The 23,796-nt window shown below is 39.4% G+C and overlaps 1 protein-coding gene across 3 annotated transcripts in view; it reads left to right on the top strand.

Annotated features, from left to right (window-relative positions):
* tle2b (TLE family member 2, transcriptional corepressor b) overlaps positions 1–23,796 on the top strand; it is a 101,665-nt gene that overhangs the window by 74,162 nt on the left and 3,707 nt on the right. For 2 of the 3 annotated variants that reach the window (XM_017702278.2, XM_017702276.2), the window contains exons 8-19: positions 1,905–1,921; positions 5,322–5,453; positions 7,148–7,201; positions 10,068–10,232; positions 10,961–11,108; positions 12,299–12,468; positions 12,743–12,819; positions 19,968–20,217; positions 21,494–21,741; positions 22,371–22,518; positions 22,622–22,772; positions 22,875–22,951. In XM_017702278.2, coding sequence (XP_017557767.1) covers positions 1,905–1,921; positions 5,322–5,453; positions 7,148–7,201; positions 10,068–10,232; positions 10,961–11,108; positions 12,299–12,468; positions 12,743–12,819; positions 19,968–20,217; positions 21,494–21,741; positions 22,371–22,518; positions 22,622–22,772; positions 22,875–22,951 — 1,637 coding nt within the window. The remainder of the gene's footprint in view (positions 1–1,904; positions 1,922–5,321; positions 5,454–7,147; positions 7,202–10,067; positions 10,233–10,960; positions 11,109–12,298; positions 12,469–12,742; positions 12,820–19,967; positions 20,218–21,493; positions 21,742–22,370; positions 22,519–22,621; positions 22,773–22,874; positions 22,952–23,796) is intronic. The other variant, XM_017702277.2, reaches the window with a different exon arrangement.

The raw sequence follows: 23,796 nt of genomic DNA, 5'->3' as shown, positions 1-23,796 counted from the left end.
CAAATGTCCGTGTTTCAGTCAGTAGTACCGTCAAACCCAGGCTTGATCCCAAACGGCTCTGTACTTCCTAAATAGTGTTCTAGCTATGAAGGTTTAGAAATTCTAGCCTCTGCAGCCAAATAGTGCATCATTTATCGAGTATGGATGTGTCCGAGTCCCAAATGATTGTTTCTTAGTTGTATGTCACAAAGTTGTGGTGAGGCATCCAGTATTTAATTTCCTACGTCGTGCACTATGTAGGGAGCAGGGAACCATTTGAGATTCAATCCCAGCACAAGAAGAGGGGCGCCGCTGGATTTGTGCTAAATTAGACTCAATGGTAACCTGGTTATCAAAAAGTACTTATAAGGCAAAGGTTTTTGCATTAAACAGTGCTGTGTTATGTTATGTCATATCACAGCCTCTTGTGGCTTATTGCTTTAATAGCGCACCTTTCATACTGGTGGCAACTCAAAGTGCTTTACAGACAGGTGATAATGTTTAACATCAATAGAATACGTTAAAGTTGACTATAATTTTCTTCTGTTGTAGTTACTGTAATTTGAGTTAAGAATATTCATTAAAATCATAGCAATGGATTATATTTAAAAAAATTAAAAGCTAAATTAAAGAGATACTTTTTCAGCATGGTTATGCTCAGAAAAGTGCATCATGACATAATTTATATCCAATTTCTAACCATATTGTAACATTATATCTCCCACCTATAGTGAGATACCCAGTGCATCTGAGTGAGATTTGGCTATGAAAGACGAGGACAAAAAGCAGTTTTTAATTATTTTTTTAAATTAAATGCTTAAACACAGTTCATTAAACACAAAAGTTGAAGTAAACATAACAAAAATAAATTAATCTTTATAAACAATGTTAAATAAATTTCTCTTTCTCAAGGCTGCACAATCAGGGTATACTAGCACATTGCAGTTATACATACTGTGATTGCGATGTGCCTCGGAACATATTACAACAAAAGCCCCTTGATATGACATCATTAAAGATTAGCCTACATTACTTTGACTAAAACTGTTTGAAATTTGTTAGAGAACTCGTATGAATATTGTAGCTTTCTGCTGTAATCAGCAAACGCTGATATCACAGTAGTGTTTCACAGATCATCAAGGTTGAAAATAAAACAGGTTCCTCCAAAAAGCAAGTTGAAGTAGAGAGATTTTACTTCAAGCAACCTGGGAGCATTTCTATTAGTCTGTTCATCATGAAAGTTTCACACAACATAAAGGACAGTTGCTGTTTTCAAATAATGAAGAAAAAAAAGAATATTAGAAAAGAGATGCATGTTTGGACGGCATTGAGATATATTGCGCTGTCCTAGTGTGAACGAACTGTCTCTTCTTGCTGTGAAATAAACCTCTAAGGCCTATTTCTCACTTTTAAGATTCATCAGTCGCACAGTATGGCTTCAAATTAAATATCAGCGAGAGCTTCTCATGTTTTTTGGCTGCTACAAGAAACCTGAGGTTCTGCGAATGTCTGCGACTGTCATAAGACTCGTGTTCACTGTTCTGCAAATGTCAGAGGAAGCTGAGAAAAGTGAGTGAGAGACATTCAATTGGGGGAGAGAGAGAGATGCAGCGTCTGGATGCAGTAGTGTCACTCTGCTCTGCTCTGCTGTGTGTCCTGCTGGCTCTGTATCCCGTGTGCAGGAGGGATGGGGAGTGGAGCTCAATACAATAGATGTATTTTTATAGCAGCCGGACGGCTTTTTCACCATGACCTTGGCTTGCTGTGGGGACTGTTGTTATTATTATCTTGACTGACGTCAATCCCCCTCTCTTCTCTCCTCTCTCTGTTTCTCTTTCACTCTCTCTCTCTCTCTTTCTCTCTTTCACTCTCCTCTGTCTCTCCCTCGCTCTTCTCTTTCCCTCTCTCTCTCTTTTTGCTCTCAGAGGGTGCGCCCAGCAGGGTGAGTTACAGACCTGTATGTATGCGTATGTGTGTCCACTCCAACGACTTTGATGAATGACTCCAAATATGGAGGGTTTAAAGAAAGGAACAGTCTTATATCAGTCCATTCTTTCTTTTTACATTTAAACGTATGCATGTTTCTCTGCAGCTCAGATTGTTTAGCGCTTATTATCAAACACAAACTGATTCACAAAAATAGCAGAGTAGCAAAAACACTCTCATTCCTTGTAAAAAAAAACCCAAAAAAAACTTTATTAATACATTGAAGGGTAATTCCACTCATTTTTCAAAATTTAAAGTGGTTAAGATTAAGCATTGTCATTCAGTGTGGTTTGGTGTGAAAAGCTCAGAATTGTTCACAGTGGTGGTGATGGGAACCAGATGTCCGAAGCATTTAATGCCTCTGAAAGCTCCCTCTCAGAAAGTTATTCTAAGAAATGGTAAGACATTGTTTTTTACGATAGATTTGAGATGTAAAACATATTTTTTGTGTCTGATCATGGAAGAAAGTACTCTTTTTTTTTCAGATTTACTACTACTTTGCCATGATCAACATACATAAACAACTCAGAGAACGCATGTAGGTTCACTGGTCATTTTGGACAGTGAGTAAAATGGCTAAACAGATGTGCCAAGACAGTATCTCCTGCCTAAAATGCTGGACTAAATGACCTTTAAAACAAAACATTACCAATAAATATGGAGTTGTGAGGTGGAGCCATCCCACAGATACTCAATCGGATTGAGATCTAAACTCTCAAAAAATGTATGAAACTGTCACTGGGGCTGTTCCCCTCTTGCCACTGGGGTGGGACCCCAAAGGGTACAGCTCAGTCCCTTTAGTCAGGGAACATAATTGTACCTTAATCTATATAAATTATATTGTCTAAGTTATATTGACTCCACACACCATGTCTCATTTATTATTTTATTGCCCACACATACCTGGCCGTCCCACGTCATGTAAAAGAAAACAGGACTCATCAGCCCACAAGATGTTCTTCCATTGCTCCACTGTCCAGTTACGACTCAAGTCCTTTGTAGATGCTTTCGAATGTGTATGGGGATTAGCATGAATGGACTGACTGCTGCCCTTGAGCACCCCACAAACCTCGCCATTTCGAGATGTCGTCTAGCCATACTGATTTGGCTCTTGTCAAAGTTGCTCAGGTCTTCATGCTTGCCAGTTTCTCCCACATCCAACATGTTGACTATGAGAACTGACTGTCATAATACATCCCAGACCTCAACATACTCTCAGTAACTGAGACTCCAACACGTTACGGCAGCCCCCATACAATTAGCCCACTTTATCCTCAAAATATCTAGTCAAGTTTATTCTTGTAACTTTACGACTTTATTATGAAAGTATTACAACTTTATTATCAAAATATTAAGATTTTATTCTAAAAAGGACGACTTTATTCTAGAAATATTACGACTTTATCAAAATATTATGACTTTATTCTCCAAATATTATGACTTTATTCTCAAAGTCTATTATTTTTATATTTGCCCCAAAATGCTGTCAGATGTATCTAATAGTTCTAATTATGATCAGCTCAGTTTTGTCCTATTGAAAGGCCTGACTCTATCAGTAATAACAGTATTCTTCCCTCACTAACTTGTATTTCGGCCCTGTGAGTTCGGTTACTGCCAAGAATTTTCTTTTCAGTGTGGCGCTAATTAATAGGGTTTTTTACGAAGCGGAAAGTGTTTACTCAATCAGAGTAACAATAAGAGGTGACTGAAGTCTGAGAGAGAGAAAGAGAGGGGGAGAGAGACTATATGCAACAGAAGGAGACGAGGGCAGTGTATTAAGTATTGTCTGTGTTGACAGCACTAGTGCACAAAACTAGCATTTTTTAGAATCTGATTGCCAAAAAATGTTTTTCAAAAGATGGTAAAGTACAGAAAGGAAGAGAGAACAGAGCTGCAGTTAGCTTTTGTTCTGTGTTTTCATGCCATTGAATGAAAGAGCAAGAGAGAGTGTGCAAGACAGAGGTAGAGTGAGAGGGAGAGAGGAGCAAAAGAGAGCAGGGGAGAGAAGATAGAGAGAGAGAAGGGAAGGAGAGTGGGAGAGGACGGGAAAACATGCGAGAGAGTGGGAGAGAGAGAGAGACTAAGGAGAGAGGAGAGCTAGAGAGAGAGAGGGAGAGAATAGAGAAGGGCAAGAGGGTGATATAGAAAGAGAGAGAGAGAGAGAGAGAGAGAGAGAGATGTGGGAAGAAGGATTGTTGAGACCCCTGGGCTTTTTTCCCTCATCTTAGTCCAACACACTTCCTGTTTGGCCCAGAAAGTGCACACAGTTGCAGAAAGTTCAGTGTTTGAAAGGGCAGATTTGCTGTCACACACACACACAGACACACACACACACACACACACACACACACACACACACACACACACACACACACACACACACACACACACACACACACACTCACACACACACAAATTTGGAGAAGACACTCTTAGGCTGGGTTTACATGGTGAAAATAAACACAACTTGCTTGAAATGTATGTAAAACTAAATTTCACTGGCATTGCACAATGTAAAGCCTGCAGCTGCAGCCATCTAAGCCCTGAGAAACAAGTTATGTCAAACAGCCAATCAAAACTTTCTATGTGATAATGCCAAACAATATATTGTTTATTGTATATCCACTGATTGTGGATCAGATAACGTTCATGTACCCACGAGTGCTAATGCTGATTCCGCTACATTAAATTCAAGAAACTGGGACTAAATCTACCTGAGTTAGCATTACAGAGAAACAGAACATTAGGTTACAAATGCAGTAAAATGAATAAAATTCAGACATTTTACTACAGTAGCCCAGCATCACACAAATGACAAGTAAGGCCTTTAAAATAGTAGTAAAAAAGTATTGTATTTCAAAGGTTTTTACCTCCACCATTTTTCCTAATAAATTGTAAATAAACATCATAACACAAATGATACTACAATTACATGATTTTTTTGGGGTCACATCACCTGACAAGATAAACTGAACCAGACTACCAGCTTATCCATTACTCAAAACAAAAAAAACAATTTTTTCCTCAAACATTGCACCATAAAGATCACTTGGGGTCTTCATTATGGTGCAGTATCTTACCCAGTCTTTCTTTTCTTTTCTTTTGATTCTTTTTTCAATGAGTTGAATATTTTTCCAACTTGCCTAATTTTTCATCATGTTACAGTTTTAAATGTTTCAGATTATTGTGACATATGAAATGTCTATATTGCATTGGTAATAGTAAAGTAATTTATTTGGACACAAAAATGCTCATATTTGAGTGTGATGTCAGTATGTTTTATGTGTTGTGTGAACACAGTGTTGTCACAGGGTTTTCTGTATGTGGTTATGCATTAACTCTCTCTCTCTTTATAGAGTAAATCGGTGTCATCGACAGACAGTCAGGTGGTGGAGGAGCGTCAGGGCCCGTCCGGTGTTTATCCCTCACAGAGCAGCAATGACGCCAAAAGGAGGCGCTGTGACGACAAAGACGGCCCGTCACATTATGTACGTCTGCCTCACGCTGATGACCTCAGTCTGACCCCTAATAATAACAGGCATCTTATTTCAGCACAGTTTTGTCAGTTATTATAGATTTAAATTACATTAGTATTTAATACATATGAAACAATAATCATTAGTCACATTCATCATACAGTCCCATCAGGCATTTTCTCCTCTTGGGCTTCCAGATGTGGACAGCTGTGGCTTTTCTGGGTTTCAAATTCACAATCTCCTGTTGTAATGAATTATTAGATTATAAGACAGGTGCATACCATGTGACCCGCTACTTTCCACAGTTAACAAATAATTTCTTCAGTTTATTAAACATTTATGGACATAAAATCTGAGTAACTTTGGGTGCTTCCAAGTGGTGCAAAGCACTAAGCCCTATATGTCAAACACAAGGCCCGCAGGCCAGATCAAGCCCGCGATACAGTCCTATGCGGCTGGCAAATAATTTAATTCTCTTTCATATCAGTCGGTTTATAGCAGCATATTAATTTAAAATGAAATAAAACATGTGTGCTCTGGCGCACAGACTTGTTGAAATATTTTTATATGGCCCTTTTAGTGGTTTAGTTTACACCCCTGGACTAAGCTATCACTTCATCAGGATTGTGAGTTGAACCCCAGTGATGCCATAGCCATCAGTAAGTGAGTATTCCAGAGGATAAAATGTGTGATAAAGAGTGCCAACTAGTGGGAAAACTGAATAATAACACATTCTGTATTATTTACCTAAGTGACATGCAGAACTAAAAAATTAAGAGAACTTTTTGACTAAGCTGAGTTGGATGAAATCCAGTGTCTTCAAGTTGAGTTAACCCAGGGAAAGGGGTGTAATCAGTTGCCTTGTAATTTTAAGTTGAGCTGACTTATTTTTAACAGTGCAGTAACTCAGTGTTGACCAGTTCTGTCTTTCTCAGAGTGAAGCAGCTGGTGGGTTTATTTGAGTGTGCTCAGAGAGCTACTGCTTATTTGAGCGTGCTCACACATAGGCAAACACATGAGCACATGTGTACAAGGACACACACACACACACACACACACACACACACACACACACACACACACACAGAGGAGTCCGATTTGGACCCCATCAGGCTAGGTATAATTAGGTGATGATGTCACAGCAGGATGATGTCAATAAGAACATCGGGCCATGATCACATCAAAGCCCTGTTGCCATGGAGACTAAGTGCCAGCGTTGTCACCTCCTATTCCCAGAGATGGGAAGAGAAAGAGATAGCAAGAGAGAGAGAGAGATAGAGAGAGAGAGAGAGAGAGGGAGAGAGTGAGAGAGAGGGGGAGAGGCGGAGGGATTGATAAGAGGAATAAAGGCAGAGAAAGTAATGGGCACATCATAAGTTTGGGGACACCTTTCCCTTTTTTTGTTGTTTATTTTCTTTGTTTCTTTTCTCTTAAGTAAGAAAACAGGTATGCATAATGCAGCTATGTGCTAATCTTTTGATCTTTTTTCATGAAAGTGTTTTCCTTTTCCTTCAGTGTTTTGCCTGAATAGTGATTTGACAGTTTTCTATTAAACTATTTTTAAAAGCACATTCTGAATCTTATTTGGTGTAAGGTTGCTTTAAAAGGTTTGTGTGCTGGCGAGTGCTGCCATCACAACAAGGAGCTAAAAGGTGTTAGCTTCTTGTCTTGTGCTAATATTCTCTACCTCGCATTCTTCCTCTCAGGACAGTGATGGCGACAAGAGTGAAGACAACCTGGTGGTGGATGTCTCTAATGAGGTATGTTTTCATTTGCTAACAGTACTTACATATGGTTTTGCTGTTGTAGTAAAATTTGTATCTCTGAAATGATAAGAGTATAGGAGACTGAAATGCATGATGCATGTTGATGTAACAAGATTTTATTTTCAAGCAATTTTGGGCCATTTGTGTTGGTCTATTCATTATGAAATGTTCACACAATGGAAATGGGAACTGGTGCTTTTATACAAAAAGTGAAAATTGAGTGATTTAGTCTGCATGTGTAGACGAGGGTAGAGATGATGAAAACCATGCTCAGGTTAAAGTCGTGTTACTTTTTTGTTGTAGATGTAAAAGCAGCTTAATAAAAAAACTATTTGAGTTAATATCAGTTCTCAAGCCCCTAGTCTCAAATACTGAGTTGAGCATCTGTTGGATGGAAACTTGTTTGCTGGGCTTCATTCTTCACTTACTTAGATCCTTTCAGTCTAGAATAAAATGTTAAAGCTCAGAAGTAAGAGGTGTGGGCAACAGAGTGTAAAAAATACCAAAAAAAGAAGCACCTAAATATGAAGGTCAAAAATGTACTTACAAGGTGTCCCAAAAAAGTGACGTCATTTGAGATGTAACCGATTTCACAAAGCTTCACAAATGTTCAATCTTCTGATACTGGTGGCCATCCAGATCCCTTTGCCCTGCACAGACAGCCTTCCTCTTTGATTTTTTTATGCCATGTCCAAATCTGCTTTCCAATTGGTGCATTTTTATGGAATTTTTCTTGAAAATGCACGCTGTTTGACTGTGTTCGAGCGTATTCTAACACACAAAATGCCTTTTCATTTCTAGTGAATGCAGTTCTTCAACCTAAATAAAAACAGTAAAAATTTAACTTGGTTAGATTTTACACATTTTGTTTCAATTTGAGATCATTTGAGGGAGAATTGACTATGTTATTAGACTACGAAATTATGTACATTTTTGGGACACCCAATACTTGAGCCAAAGTATCATTTGAAAATACTCAGAAATATTCAAATACATTGAAATTGTTCTTAAGTAGGAGGAGTAAACAATTCAGCATTGACAGTTGTCCATCAAAGATATTTTATGGGGAAATAGACTATTTTAACAATGATAATGCTGTCACAAATACATAATTTTTATTGAAATAAATCTTAATTAAATCTTTATTGTACACTATTGTACACATGTATACATAACTGAATTCACAGTTGGCCACAGCTTTGCAATAACACAGTATAGTATTTAGACGTCTGGTTTAGCACAGTTTACAGTACACATGATACCTATAGATAACATTTATACTTATACTCAATTCACTTTTAGGGTGTTTAGAACACATGATAAAACTTGACATAGCATACTTAGTGGTTTTCTTTTTGTTAGTATTATTCTATGTTTTTTCCAGGGTTGTTTTCTTTTATTTTCTTTGTTTTTTTTCTTTGTTGTTTTTTTTTTGAGAAAGAAAACTTTGTAAATTTGTAGAGCCTGTATGGGAGTCGTGTAGTTGTGCTTTTGGGACCAGTCGCACAGCGTTCTCAAAATAGCTAAGCAACCACCTGGAATCACATAGCAATGGCCTAGCAACACCTTAGCAACCACCTTGGATAACAAAGCAATAGCCTAGCAACACCTAAGCAAATACTTTAAATGACATTACAAAGGCCTTACAACACCTTAGTAAACACCTAGCATAACATAGAAACAGCCTAGCTACAATCTCAGATACCATTGCAGTAACCTAACAGCAACCACCTGGGACAACATAACAACAGCCTAGCTACACTTACACAACCACCATGGATAATAGGAATGGCCTAGCTAGGCCTTAACATCCTTCTTGAAGCCAACTTAAATTTTGTACAATCATTTTCACTTCTAGCTTATTATTATGGCATTAATTTTAACACTTGATTTTTTTTTACTGTTTTGCAGCATTTCAAAGAATGGAGTATTAAAAAATGTTAAAAGCTAAACCTATGAAACCAATAACTACTCAGTAATGAAAAGGCTCTCAGAAATAACATTAGCATATTTGTGTGCTGCTGTAAAGCTGACTGATATGACTGATTTCTATGTAGTTGAATAAATAGTAAATTTTATTACATTAATAATTCACCATTGACTTCCATCACAGCAAGGCCCTTTCTCGGCTGTTTAACGAGGCCACTGTGTATTACTATCACTGTTCAGCACAAACGTTGCGTTATTCGTTTAATCTAAACTCTCCCCTGCTCTGAAATATTTCAGTCCTTGAAATTCCTCATGCCCTGTACAGAAATGTGTTTCCTCTTCATGCCCTGCCTTACAGACACAAAACAATAAGCACACACTCCTCCACACACAGGCTTGCATAATAGACAAACATCATTGAGCGGAAAAAGACAGAGGGAGAAAGAGAAGGAGTGTGTTAGGAAAAAAGAGAGAGAGCTATTGCCTGATGTGAGACTTTATGCTGCAAGTGTCCATGCTAGAGCTGAATCAGTTTTTTTTTTAAGATTAGATTAAGTGACCCTTATTAGTCCCACAACAGGGAAATTTTCACTTCCGCATTTAACCCATCCGTGCAGTGAAACACCACATACACACTAGTGAGCACACACACACTAGGGGGCAGTGAGCACACCTATCCACAGCGCCTGGAGAGCAGTTGGGGGTTAGGTGCCTTGCTCAAGGACACCTCAGTCATGTACTGGCAGCTCTAGGGATCAAACCTTCACAAGGCTGGTTCCCTAACCTCTAGCCAATGACTGAAAATGGAATTGATTGTGTTTTAATAAATACTATGTTTCTTAGCTTTCTCTAATTACATTTCTCTCTCTTTTTCTCTCTTTCTCTCTCTCTCTCTCTCTCTCTCTCTCTCTCTCTCGCTCTCTCTCTGCAGGAGCCTTCCTCTCCCGTTGGCAGCACCCCCCACTCTCCTCATGGCAATGGTTTAGATAGAGCCCCCATGCTGAGGAAGGAGCTGCCTCGATCCCCCAGCCTGCCCCCTTCTCACAGCCCCCCCACCCACAGCCCCCCACCGGGCAAGAGCAAGGACCCTACACAGGTATCCTGCTGCCTCAGGCTGCTGCTGGACTGCTGTTGTCCTTTAATCCTTCTTTTCCTCCCATTTAGATAGACGAGCCCACCATAATTGGCCCATCAGCTATCTCCCAAATGATTCTTTTCTTACTCTTTACTAAGCATTTTTAATAAGCATTTCATTTTTTTCCATTTCAAGGGTTCTTTAACCCTTCCAAAGGTTCTTCATACTAATATATCTCATTTACAAGAATAGTTCATTATTCTTTATGGAACCAAAAGTGGTTTTCCTACATGACTGTATGTATGTTTTGTGTGTGTGTGTGTGTGTGTGTGTGTGTGTGTGTGTGTGTGTGTGTGTGTGTGAGAGCGTGTGAGCGTAGAACAGGGCAGCTTTGTGTCATTTTAATGAGTGACGCTAACTAGCAAGCAAGCTAACTAGCTAGCTAGCTAACAAATAACCAAGAAGGCAATTCATTTGGAATCTTTATGGTGGTTCCAGCTGTGGAAATTGAACTACAACTAGAATTTTAAGTTCTGCTGGCTCCCGTTTAGCCAGTTCTTGTTTGTGAATGTGGAAAAAATAATGACAGCCGACCGTCAGCACTGCCAACAGATAGAGCGGCCCGTCAGGAATTCTCTCAGTGGTCCTGATGGCCAGGCTGTCCTTGGCAGTGTATTATGTCTGTCTATGTCTATGACTGTTCACATTTTATAGAACAATAATTGAATTAAGGATTTTTTGCTGTTTAGCAGACAGAGAAATGTCCCCAGTCCCCCTCCTCTAAGTCGGGCAGTAGTTCTCCTTCTCACCGTGAGGCTCTTACCCCCGGACTCCCCGGGCCCAGCACTTCCTGTCTCCGGCTGGTCACCAAACCTGCCTCCTCCGCAGACCCCCTGGGTAAGACACAGCTGTTCTATCCTCCAGCTGTCCTTTCACCCTTTCTCAGGCCTACTGACTACAGCACACAAAATGAGCATGGGGGAGGAGGTGTGTCCTCATAGTTTTAATGTGGACTTAACTATATAAAGTGGTATAAGAGGTGATGAGAACCTTTATGTACTTGAATGAGTTTTGCACGTATGTTGATTACCTTTGTTATCTTGTTCTTTGTGTCGTTTCTCATGATGTTTAATTCTTAAATGTCTACAGGCATTGTCTTATTGGTGATTGATTTACATTCCGTAGTTATTTCAATGTAATTACATAATTAAATACATAAATTGCATAATTAGTTAGAAATTTAATTACACTTACATTCTATTGACATTATGTGTCAAAAGGTTTCAGTCTACACTCCGATATCCTGGAAAAAATAAGGGGCCCAGAGACTTTCTGGGCCGCCACAAAAAAGTAAAACCTTTAAGCAAAATGAAATCATTCTTTTTCTTATTACAGACCCAAGTATGTCATCAATTTAAAGTTTAGAATCTGCAGTTCCCTCCACATTTAAAAAACCTGAGTGAAAAATGATGAACACAATGTCAGAAGAAGCTTTTCAGTTAGGGTTGACAAAATATGTAGGTTTTGTGACTGTAACTGATACCAAAAATCAAAAATATTTGATAATAATATTAGTTATCAGATATGTTTTTATAATGTCTGTGTATGATTGTGCACATATTGCTTGTAATTCTCCATTGAAAAGCATTGCCAGTAGAATGAGAGGCTCTGAGCAGATGCACGAGCCTGAGGTCACCCTGCCCAATGCAGCACTGGGCCATGGAGCAGTGGGACTGTGTTCTCTGAAGTAATGAATCTCCATCCAGTACATTTGGGATGAGTTGGAGTGATCCAGAACTGACCATCCCACTTCAGTAAATGATCTCAGTAATGCTCTTGTGACTGAATGCAATCAAATCCTCATATCAATGTTTCAGCATCTAGTGTAAAGCCTTCCCAGAAGAGTCGAGGCTGTTACTGCAGCAAAAGGAGAACAAACTCTATATTAAGGAAACACTAAATGAGCAGATGGCTACAGACGTTTGAATATATAGTGTGGATCAGCATATGTTACTGGTCAACAGATACATCAGCTATGGAGAGAAAACTGCTCATTTGAATGTGTTGCTGTGTTTATGTTTTTTCAGCTTTGCGCAGTCCTCTATCCATGACCCCTGCTTCTTACCCGGCTCATTTCGGGGTAGTGTCTCATGCCGGACTGAACGGAGAGCTGGCCAGTCCAGGCAGTTTTGGGGGCTCACTTACCCTCTCGCCCCAAATCAGTACTGCAGCCAGTGCCTACACACGCAGCCCCATGGTGAGTACATACATATAGGCTGTATACACTGATAGTTCTGTTATGGCGCCCTTTCGCACTACACAGTGTCTCCTCTGAGACATCAGATTCAATTAATAGGATCAGTAACAATTTGAGATAGTTGTGTTAGAGCAGAGAAACGTAAAGATGCTGGTCATTGGCTTTTCAGGACTGGACTGAGAATCACTTACACACCACAAAAAGCTTGCAGTGTTTACTAAGTGCCATTTTGGATCAAGTGCCTAAAATATCCCTATACTTCTATGTCCTGCAGGTGGCGTATGAATCGCGCTCTCACCTCAGGCCCTCAGGGCTGTCCTCCTCCCTGCCTGGCTCCAGCGGGGGCAAGCCGTGAGTTTCTGCCTTTAAGGCTTTTCCTTCAGGCTTCCTTCCTTAACGTCCTTTTGGGATTATTTTACACAGCTGGTGAGGTGTGGACCATGGACCGCTGAATGGGGGGGCACCCGGGCTGTGGCCAGACCTGTGTCATGAGTCTATTGTTGTAAAAAGTCAGTGTCTATCCATGTACAGTACTGTGCAAAAGTCAGAGAACACAATTTATTTACTTAATTTCCACTCAGAACAGCTACTAAGCATGAGTTATTCATTGTCCAGAAGATTTCTGAGATTAGATAATCCACTTAAATAAGGAAGAAGAAGGCTAAAGGAAAGTAAGTACAAAAAATTGTTCCAAAATTGGACATAGAGAGAAATTGAGACTCCTATAAACCTTGCACGACCTGGTAGACCAGGGGTGTCAAACTCAAACACTAAAAGGGCTATATAAAATTGAAACACTTAGAAGCTCTTGCTTAAACATTACGTTGCAGTTTATGATGGGGATTGTAGTGCAGCGCACTGGGAAATGGCCTTATATTAATAGAAAACTGAAATGATATGCCCCCGCGACCCTGAGGGAGAAGCGGCTTAGAAAATGTATGAATGTGTGAAATGATTGGTGGGTAGGATAAGATTGTGCAGCCCTTGTGCTTGACCACCAAAACTGTCACCATCAGATAAACAGCACTTAAAGCTTTCATATTTGAGTGAAAAGAGAACATCAAGCTCCACTCTCACTTCAGATATGTAGATCTTTCTATCCATCCTTCCACTGTGAGAAGACAACTCAGCGCTATGGGTCTGAAAGAATGTGTAGCTCTCAAGAACCCTTACTGAGTAAAGAAGGGAAGCTATAATGTTGCCAAAAGCTTGGACACGCTAAAACTGACTAATGTCATGTCATATTTTATATTTTATGTCAATTTTATGTTGCATTTTTGTAATAAATTGTACATAATGGCCATTTTGATTGGAAATTAAAAAAGAAGGGTGTTCTGTGGCTTTTACTAAGTACTGTATTCTCAGTATGAATGTGTTATCCTACTCATTCTGTTGCATGAAAATACAGACACTTAACAGAATTATATAATCCTTCTGAGCCTTCCTGTATCACTATACACACAATAAAATTAAACATTTCTTTTTCTTTTCGACTCTGTTTCTTTATGATTTACTTGTTTAATTGTAAAATGATTTGAATTAAACTGGTCATGCTGCTCTCTACACACAGTAACAGTCTAAAACAGAAATGTGGAAGCTGGTTATATGGATGTCTTCATACACAGGAAGCAACAGAATGCCCTAAACTGAAACCAGCTTGCCTGGCCTTACCTATCAAAAATACGTTCCACGGTCCATGGTCTGGATAACACTGTTACTTGGAAAGGACGCTAACATTTGTTGTGTTTATAATGAAGTCTTTTCTTAAGCACTTAACTAACGACTATTGTGTGAATCACTTGAGTTAAGATAAGCGTTCTTGAGTTGTCAAATTGTGTTTACACGCTAAAACAAGTATGTGGGCAAGATTGTGGATACACACATATACATATACACAAACACCTACACAAGAACATACACTTGGAATAATGATCTGGTGTAGTAGGGTTTTTTTTTTGTTTTGTTGCTGTTTAGGCCTTTTTTTGGACACAGTAGAAACACTCAGTGCTGTGTATTGTCTGTAACTGGTCATATTATGCTTAAAACAGCAGAGCTCCTCTCTCTCACCTGCTGACACTGCTGGTGTTCACAGAATGCTGTTTGTTTTCTTACCTATCTAATTGTGATGTTGTGTATACAGCTATGGTTGTTGTGTCATTCCTGTGTTTCTTTATCACTAGCCAATTTACTTGGTGTAGTGGGACATTTTCTCTGGCTTGATTTGTGTGCTTTTTGGGCTGTTTTCACATTGCACAAGCTGTGAATTCCAACAATGCTGAAACAATACATTGCCAACTTGGTTTGCTGTGTCTCCAGGGTGTGTTACTTGAGGGGCTTAAAAAAATCTAATATAAACTGCATTTTACTATGGATTTGATTCAGCACAGTGGATGATTTGATTCAGTACAGTATGGGGTTTGATTCAGCACTGAAAAAGATTTCTTTCAGTAAAGTACACAATTTGACTCAGTATAGGATTTGATGCAATACGGGATTAATTTAGTGTTAGGATTTGATTTATTGCAGGATTAATTCACTAGAGGATTTGATTTAGTATATAAAGGACTTAATTCCGTACAGGATTTGATTCAGTACATTATTTGATTTAGGACAGTACAGAATTTAATTTAGTATGTGCGAGATTTGATTCTGCGCAGGAGAATTAGATTCAGTACATTATTTGATTTAGGACAATACAGAATTTGATTCAGTACAGGATTTGATTTAGGACAGTACAGGAATGGATTTAGTACATAGATGATTTGATTCTGTACAGGATGCTATGAATCATGCGATGCAGTGCTTTTAAAATAAGTCATTTATCACACAAGTTTGTCACCAGACACTCTAATAAACTTTAAAAATAGCATAGTACGTTTATGTAGTGGAAAACTGGGGGGAAAGTGCAAATGAATGAAGGCACTGATACTGTGTTAATGAAATAAAAGTCGTGTGAGAATGCAGCACAGGGATCACTGGAGCTCATTATTCATTAAACGTGTGTTCAGAGCCAGAGTGGTGCCTCGACACACAGTTGATTGATGACGGTCAGTTACACTGGACTGGAGCTTGGTCTGTCTATTCTGTAAAGCAACACAGCATGCAGAATAACTAGAAGAATTCACTAAATAGCACCGTGGGGGCGCAAAAATGAGATACATTGGATTTGATTAAAAAAGTAAAAGAGAAAGTTTTTAAGTTATACCTTGTGCTAATGAGTCCTTGTAGACTGGTTTATGAAGGGTTCTGGAGCAATGTATAGTGGTGTGTAGAAGGACTCCATGATATGGACAAAGTACTAATATTGTGAAATTTTTGCTGCATACTCTGAACCTGAAATATATTAAAATGCCTTGATGAATGGGTTTTGACCTGGTTAAAGACTAGCCTGCTTTATTTCAGTCAAAACTGTTTGTTTATTGGATTATTATATTATGTGAATACCTTGATTCATTCAAGCACCCACAGAAACACTCATCTGGAGCTGTGATTGGTCAGGATGCTCACTGCACACAGTAAAAAACACTGGTTGGTGGGCTCAGTTGTGTATTGCAGACATCTGCAGTTTCAGTATCACAGAAGGCCAAGATTGAGATTAACTAATGATATGTTGTGCAGCCCTAGTGCATAGCTTACAGTCATATTTACAGGCAAAAGTTTGGACACACTGTTTAAAATGTAATTTCACTGATTTTCTAAGCTAACACATCAAAAGAAACACACACTTCTGCACATTTTAATGCACAATTACTTTTTATTTATTGAATTTAACGTGCAGTGTGACCTGTGTAAGAGTTATGGCACAATTGTTTTTTTAGTTTTTTTTTACAATATGTTAGCAAAAAATTGAAGTTGTGTGCTAAAATGAGCAAATGGCATTTTGAAGTTATCTGTAGAGGATATGTGAATGTTTTTTGCATACGACTGTATACACACACACACACACACACACACACATATATATATATATATATATATATAAAGGCAGGGTTTCTCAACCTGTGAGCCTCTATTGGCCCAGAAGTTTGTAGTGGGCCTGCAACGTCACTGTAAGCCATAAGTGTACAAAAGATTAACTTAATAAACAAAAATCTGAGAATTAAATGTTTTCACAGTATAACCAATATGAATATTAATAGAGACATACAACTGAAAACGTCTGATTAAATGTCAGAGACAGCACAGCTGCGAGTGCGCGATGCAGTGTTGGCCAGAGCTGGAGTTTCTCAGGGTGCTTTGTTTGGTGTGGACATGACGTGTGGACACTCCACTCATATTCGAGTCTGCAGCGGACAGATGAACCAGTCCGGCAGAAACCTGCGGGTCTCGGTCCACTTCAAGCCAAGGCCTGTTCAGTTCACTGCTGATGGAAACATTCTATGATTAAAATGAATCAATTCCTTCTTTTCTAGAAGAACATCAGCACCATACACTCAGATACTGTTTTAACAACTGGCTCTTTACAGACTCTCAGCATGAGCTGCTGTTAAAAACAATAGACATAAAACACTAAGAGATGCTTTTCATTTCGGCTCATGGATTGCGGAGTGTATATATTTGGCTGAGCATTAGCGACCTGAGGGGTTAAACTCAAATTGCTCAACCAATGAGAAAAAAGCAGATATCAATCAAGGTTTATCATTATTGTTAATTGTGATGACGCTAATCCAAAAATCTCAGTGAGTGGAGTGTGGTTTATTTCAAACAAATCGCAAAAACCCTCAAAACTACAGAGAAATCTCGAGACCAAACAATCACGCTTTTGGGAAAACATTTTGAGTGAAAACGCAATGGACTGCAGCTTCAACTCACCAATCTAAGTCATGTATTTCTTTTTTTTTTTCCTTTTTTCGCCCATTTTAGCATCACTACAACTGTATGTTTTACATTCCTGCAAATTTTACAAACCTGCTGTCAGCTAGAATAGCCAGTCCTTTTCAGGCCTTGATTCGCTGGTTTTCAGTGTCAACGTTTAAGAAAAGAAAAATAAAGCTGTATTTAAAAAGGCTGATTTTAGTTTTCCTGTGAATTGCTATGCTTTGTAGTTATACATAGGTGGGCAGTGTATAACTACAAAGTGTATAACCCCTGTACTAAGGGACCTTAGACATTGTTTATTGTATGCATTGCTCAGCTACCTGTTAGTACAGCATTAGAAGTTTAAATCACTGCTACAGAGCCATCGAATGCGCTGACACAGTCCTTTGTTGTAATCCATTGAAATGACTTCTGAAAACAGCCAAGTTTCAAATAAAATGTGCGTATCCTCTTTGTCCCTCCTCAGCTTCTTTTCTTTTTTATTTCCATGCACTCGTTCGGGTTTACTCATTATAACTGGCTAACTTGACAACCCAATTTATAAATCCTGTATTTCAAAACTTGGTGTTTTGTTCAAGTAGAAGGCTGATTTAACACAATGGTACTCCTGTCAGATCACCTGAAGAATGGAGCTTTAAAAGCCATCCATCACTAATTTTACAGCCAGAGTGAGAGGCACAGATGGGTCACACAGAAAAATGTGAGTGCTTTTTGAAGAGTTCATTTGTTGCGAAAGATGTAAATTTGTAATTTAGCTCTAAAAATAATCAGCAGGGTCTAAAAAGTACACCAGAGCCTCTGAGTTCTCACATTTAACTAAACAGCATGCCCATTACTGAAGTGTTTACAGGGCTCATCTCCCCGACTAAGTATCTATACACACGACAGATGGTTCATGTAGAAAACTCAGGTGTTTATTTTCTCTCTCTTTTTTTTATCAGTTCTTTTTGTTCAGCCTCTCACACGGTAAATTTAAACAGGTGATCCAGAAGTGCTAGTTCATTCTATAAAAATGTGGTGGCTTAAATATTTATGAAAACAGCGAAGTCCAGTCTTTGTATTCATCATGAACCATGTGGCGTGTCTGTTGTCAGTAATAGAGAAACAGTACAGCTTATTATTTTTATCTAATGTTAAAATTCAGAGATGTAGACTACTGTGCAGAAGTCTGAGACCACCCGCCATTCAGTTCATTTCCAATCAAAATGGCTGTCAAGTGAGCTGTTCATTTTTCAGCATCAGGGAAAAGGCAGAAAACGTATATTAAACAGAGAATGATGCAGAGGCGTCTACAGCTCAAATAGTATTTGCAGTGCTTAGTGTGTTCATTGTGTGCCTTTATAACAGCTTCCATTTTATTCAGGAAACTTTCAGTTTTTGAAGAAATCCAAAGGAATGTTTTCCCACACCTCCAAAGTTCAGTCTTAGAAGTTGCATTTCCTGCTTCCCGTGATTCATGTATTGTAAGCCTTCCGGCTCAGTTAACACCTGTGCTTTGTTCAGATCTGAAGTAAGAGTGGAGCGTGATGTTCTCCTCTCTCTCAAAGATGAAGTGCTGGGCGGTTTTGGTGGTCTACCTGGTCTTGCCCTGTTGTTAGGAGTCTCATTTTCTGTTTCTTTGAATTTTTCTATATTTTTTGAATTCCAGTTTTGAAAAGTCCCATTTCTTCGTGTACTTTGCTCTGACTTTCTCTTTCTGTATGCTGATGTTTAATCTAATATCCTCAGAAGTATCTCCAGAAAAATCAATAGCGTAATTAAATGAAATTAAATTAATCAAACGAGGGCCTCTGATTTTTGTGCAGCACTGTGGATGTTTCAGGTTTTAATTGACTCTTTTTATTCCACACCTCTCTTAGAACAGTTTAAACCTGTTCATTCATTCTACCTTTCTAGTTAGCTGTATATGCCACAGACTTTTATTCGTACGAAGTGCTCTTGCTCCAAGGCTTCAGTGACTGAATTAAAGCTTCACATTTTGTGAAGCTTTAATTCAGTCACTGAAGCCTTGGAGCATTTATTGTGTATTAAACCTTTAGAATTTTGGATTTGTTCAAGGCAAGCCGTGTTCTTGTTGCAGTTCTGCTAGGCTGTGTCCTTGTTTTCCCAATACAACAAACTCTTGTAGATTGCAATTGATTGGTAAAGAGCTTACCAGCATTGCATTCTCCTGCTTTGGTATGGTCTGTCTTGTGCATCCTGTATATGTTGCAGTAGCTTTGTATGGAGTAGAGATGTTCTGTAGTACAACATCCCTAATCCATGAAGTCCATGTATATATGCTAAGCTGCAAAAATAGCCCCATTTTAGTTCATCATGGTTGTGATGTCACAAAATGATTAAATGTTGTGCTGTTCCTGGCTGTTGCCAAAAAAAGTGTGTCACAGCTGCCTTCCAAAGCTTCCAGTAGTTAGAAATGGTCCAGACAGCTTTTAGAATGACATATATAACAGGGAACCCAATCAGAAGCCAGAGGCCATTTTTATATACCAGTCTTAAAGGTATGGTAACCAAATAACCTGTTGAATTCTAAGAGATTAAGAGAAGTTGAAAATGGTCATGTAAAAATTAATTATGAATGTTTTGCTACATAAAACCACTCAAAAGTTATAAACCCTCCCTCACTCTTTCTTTCCTCTATCTCTGTCTTAACCTGTGTGTCTCTTTCACATTCTGTCCAGTGCCTACTCGTTCCATGTGAGTGCGGATGGGCAGATGCAGCCGGTGCCCTTCCCTCCTGATGCCCTCCTGGGACCTGGCATCCCTCGCCATGCCCGCCAAATCCACACCCTCAGCCATGGAGAGGTGGTGTGCGCCGTCACCATCAGCACCTCCACGCGGCACGTCTACACCGGCGGCAAAGGCTGCGTCAAAGTATGGGACATCAGCCAGCCGGGCAGCAAAAGCCCAATGGCCCAACTGGACTGTCTGGTCAGTTCACCCTCTCTCAGTCGCTCTATTTAGGGGGAAGGGGTTGGTGGAATTAATTTAGGTACAGCAAGTGAAAAGCTGAAATTCTAACAATGTATGTTTGTTAGTTATGTTCAAACAGGTTGTATGGCACTTAAAGTTACATAATTTTGCTTTTACCTCAAATGTAGTACATCACCTGAGATGTAAATCATACAGTGCAAAAACTGTTTATATTTGAATAACTTTATTGTTTTAAATTAGCATCTGTCAGTCACTGGCAAACCGTGACTATTGGAGCTAGGCCTTCAGTTTGGGCCTTATATTTCATATCTCAGTTAAAACACGAGAAAAAAAAACAGGTCTACGATAATGCTAACTTCTGCTAGCATCCCAATTGAATTCAAGTAGTTAGTTGTTAGCACTAAACTAGCGCCAATACACCTAATTTTCTGCACTTGGAAAATGTTCGATACAAGAGCGTCACTTATAAGAACAGACAAAAACAAACTAAAAAACTAACTAAATAAGAAAAGAAAAAGAATGACAGACCATTCAATATACAAAACATTAACTAATAAAGCCCAACCAACCACAAGGGTGGACGATGGACGGTGCCAAAGAAATAAACCAAAGAAACAGATCTAACCTACCTAGCCGTAAACCTAATCCTGTCCCAAAATACAGCAGGTGGCACTCACCCCTTACCTAATGTGTCTAAACAATCCAGCAACTATAATGTATGCATATATGCATATAACTTGGAGCTTGTGACAGACATATTAGGATGTTTTACATTACAGCAGTTTCAGTGGCAGAGCTGCCGCTGCTTTTTTTTTTTAAATCTCACAGCCCATTGTTTAGGCTGCTACTCATATTTACTTTCAGTGATGTATCTAGAACTTTCAGAAGGCCTAGCGTTGCTTTTTTCTCAAGTGGGTCCTGGTGATTGGAAATCAAAATGTGATTGGTTGAATCCTGTGTCACTTCGTAATTATGATAATACGCATTTGGCCTTCTCTTCAGCTCCTGAAGTCCTAACCAGTAGAAAATCTCCCTTAGATAAATCTACTGAGATACTACAGAGAAAAACTGTTCCTGATTGGCCAGTTTTCTTTGTGTGTTTCAAGAATGCCCTTTGTTTCCTTCCAGAACTTAACAATGAAATGAGTAGTAAACCTTTAGAGTTTAAATATAAGAATGATTCTACTGAATGAAAATCAACTGAAAATCACATACATGTACTTTTTAGTTCCCAGAAATCATCAGAGCTTTTTCTGTCGCTTCATCCAATCAGAACAGGGACAACTACATTCGCTCCTGCAAGCTCCTCCCAGATGGGCGGACATTGATAGTTGGAGGTGAAGCCAGCACTCTGTCCATCTGGGACTTGGCTACGCCCACTCCACGCATTAAAGCGGAGTTAACATCCTCTGCTCCAGCTTGCTATGCACTGGCCATCAGTCCAGACAACAAGGTGTGCTTCTCGTGCTGCAGCGACGGCAACATCGTAGTGTGGGACCTGCACAACCAGACGCTCGTCAGGTAACCATGGAAACATACATAGAGGGTTTAGCACTGCAGTTTCATTACAGTGAAGAGACCCTCTTCCCTTGCTGAGTGTACAGTCCAAGCCCAGTGAAAGACAAGAGGTCTAATATTGTTTTTAAAAATGAAAAACTTTTAACCGATGCTTCTGCGCACCTGCTGACTGTTCATATGTGCTTTTTATTTTATAACTAAGTTTATTTTACTCATTGTACTTGTCTCTCTTTTAAATCTTCTCAGTGCTGATTTGAGTCTGTAGCTCGTTTATGGGCATGACGACGAAATTCTAACCTCATCACTTTTCTGCCTCCACTGTCAGAACAAAACTGTACAGGCACATTTTTGTTCATTAAGTTACAAACAACATAAATTTATCCTCAAAGGTGCAACAATAATCTTAAGCCTCAGGCGTGTGTTATAAGTTTGAAGGTATGCTACATTCGCTTTGCCAGAGAAAGATGCATAATAACAATTACATAACAGTCCAAGAGAGCAGGCATCCTTTCTCCACTGTGAAGAAAATACAGCACTACAATGTGGCGGACTCAGCCAGAAACTCCTGAGTTACACAATAGAGTAATTAGTGTCCACATCGTTTATTGTTTATTGTTTTTCCTCGTCCACAGGCAGTTCCAGGGCCACACAGATGGAGCCAGCTGTATCGATATCTCCAATGACGGGACTAAACTGTGGACAGGGGGTCTGGACAACACAGTGCGCTGCTGGGACCTGAGAGAGGGCCGGCAGCTCCAGCAGCACGACTTCACCTCACAGGTACTGCAGCACCAGGGAACTGTGGGAAGCTGAATCATACTAAAAACACGCTTGAGGTTTTTTAATCATATAGGTAACCTAATTTCTGTCCATGTCTGTGTAGATCTTCTCTTTGGGCTACTGTCCTACAGGGGAGTGGCTCGCAGTGGGCATGGAGAGCAGTAATGTAGAAGTGCTGCACGTCTCCAAACCAGACAAATACCAGCTGCACCTGCACGAGAGCTGTGTGCTCTCTCTAAAGTTTGCCTACTGCGGTACGAGCAGCCTAACACTGGCACCGCCTCTTTCTTTTGTTCGAAAGAATATGTATAGAAGTGCACTGTGATACACGCTGAGCTGTTCTTTGTGTTTCACAGGCAAATGGTTTGTCAGCACGGGAAAAGACAATCTGTTAAATGCATGGAGAACACCGTATGGAGCCAGCATCTTCCAGGTAAGAGAGATGAAGGATAACAGAGGAAAAAAATCAGAGAGAGAATAGTTAGAAATCATCAGAAGACGGAGGCCAAGGCCCATCCGCTCTCCTCATGTTTAAAGCCATTGTAAAATACTTGTGCATACATATGATTGCGCCCATTGTTTGAACTGTGTATTAATACAGCAAGTTATTAAAAACCATTGTACAGTTGCTCTCATGCTCTCATATGTGGGCAGTATGGGTAGCAGGTGACTTTGCTGAACTGAGTAGATTAAGTTTGAATCAATGAATCTATATGCAGTTTGAACACCCCTGGGTAAATTGCCTCTATGGGGATCAAACTTTATTGTGCCATTTTTCTGCACATTTTCAGTGTACAATTTCTGTTTATTTCAGTTTAAGATGTTGGAAAATACAAAATACAATATGTGGCAAAACCTGTGTACAGACCACCTTCTAGCCCCCCCCCCAATATGGTAAATTCAGCAAACGAACATCAGTGGTGCATTAAAATGTGCCAAAGTTTGTTCTCTGTAGATCAGGGGTGTCAAACTCCACTAAAAGGGTCATATTTAGAAATATCAGCAAATCTGTGGACCAGCTGTGTTTAATTTTTACTTAACATTTTGCCGTGAGCCGAACATGCTGGTAACTGTAGGGCATTTCAGGGTTAAACAGGCAAAAAATAAAAGGGAACAGACAATTTCACAGGCTGAATAAGACAGTGTCACAGGCTGACTCTGACTCACGGGCAGGTCTTGTGTTTGACACGTGGGCTTTAGAGGATGTTAACTTACTTTCATTCAAAGAATCAACAAAGTATGTAGCTTGACCAAGTGCACCCAAACTTTTGCATACAA

This window comes from Pygocentrus nattereri, chromosome 15, assembly GCF_015220715.1.
Source record: "Pygocentrus nattereri isolate fPygNat1 chromosome 15, fPygNat1.pri, whole genome shotgun sequence".
Lineage (NCBI taxonomy): Eukaryota > Metazoa > Chordata > Actinopteri > Characiformes > Serrasalmidae > Pygocentrus > Pygocentrus nattereri.
Note: the sequence above shows the minus strand (reverse complement) of the source record. Positions and strands in the feature narration are given on the sequence as shown.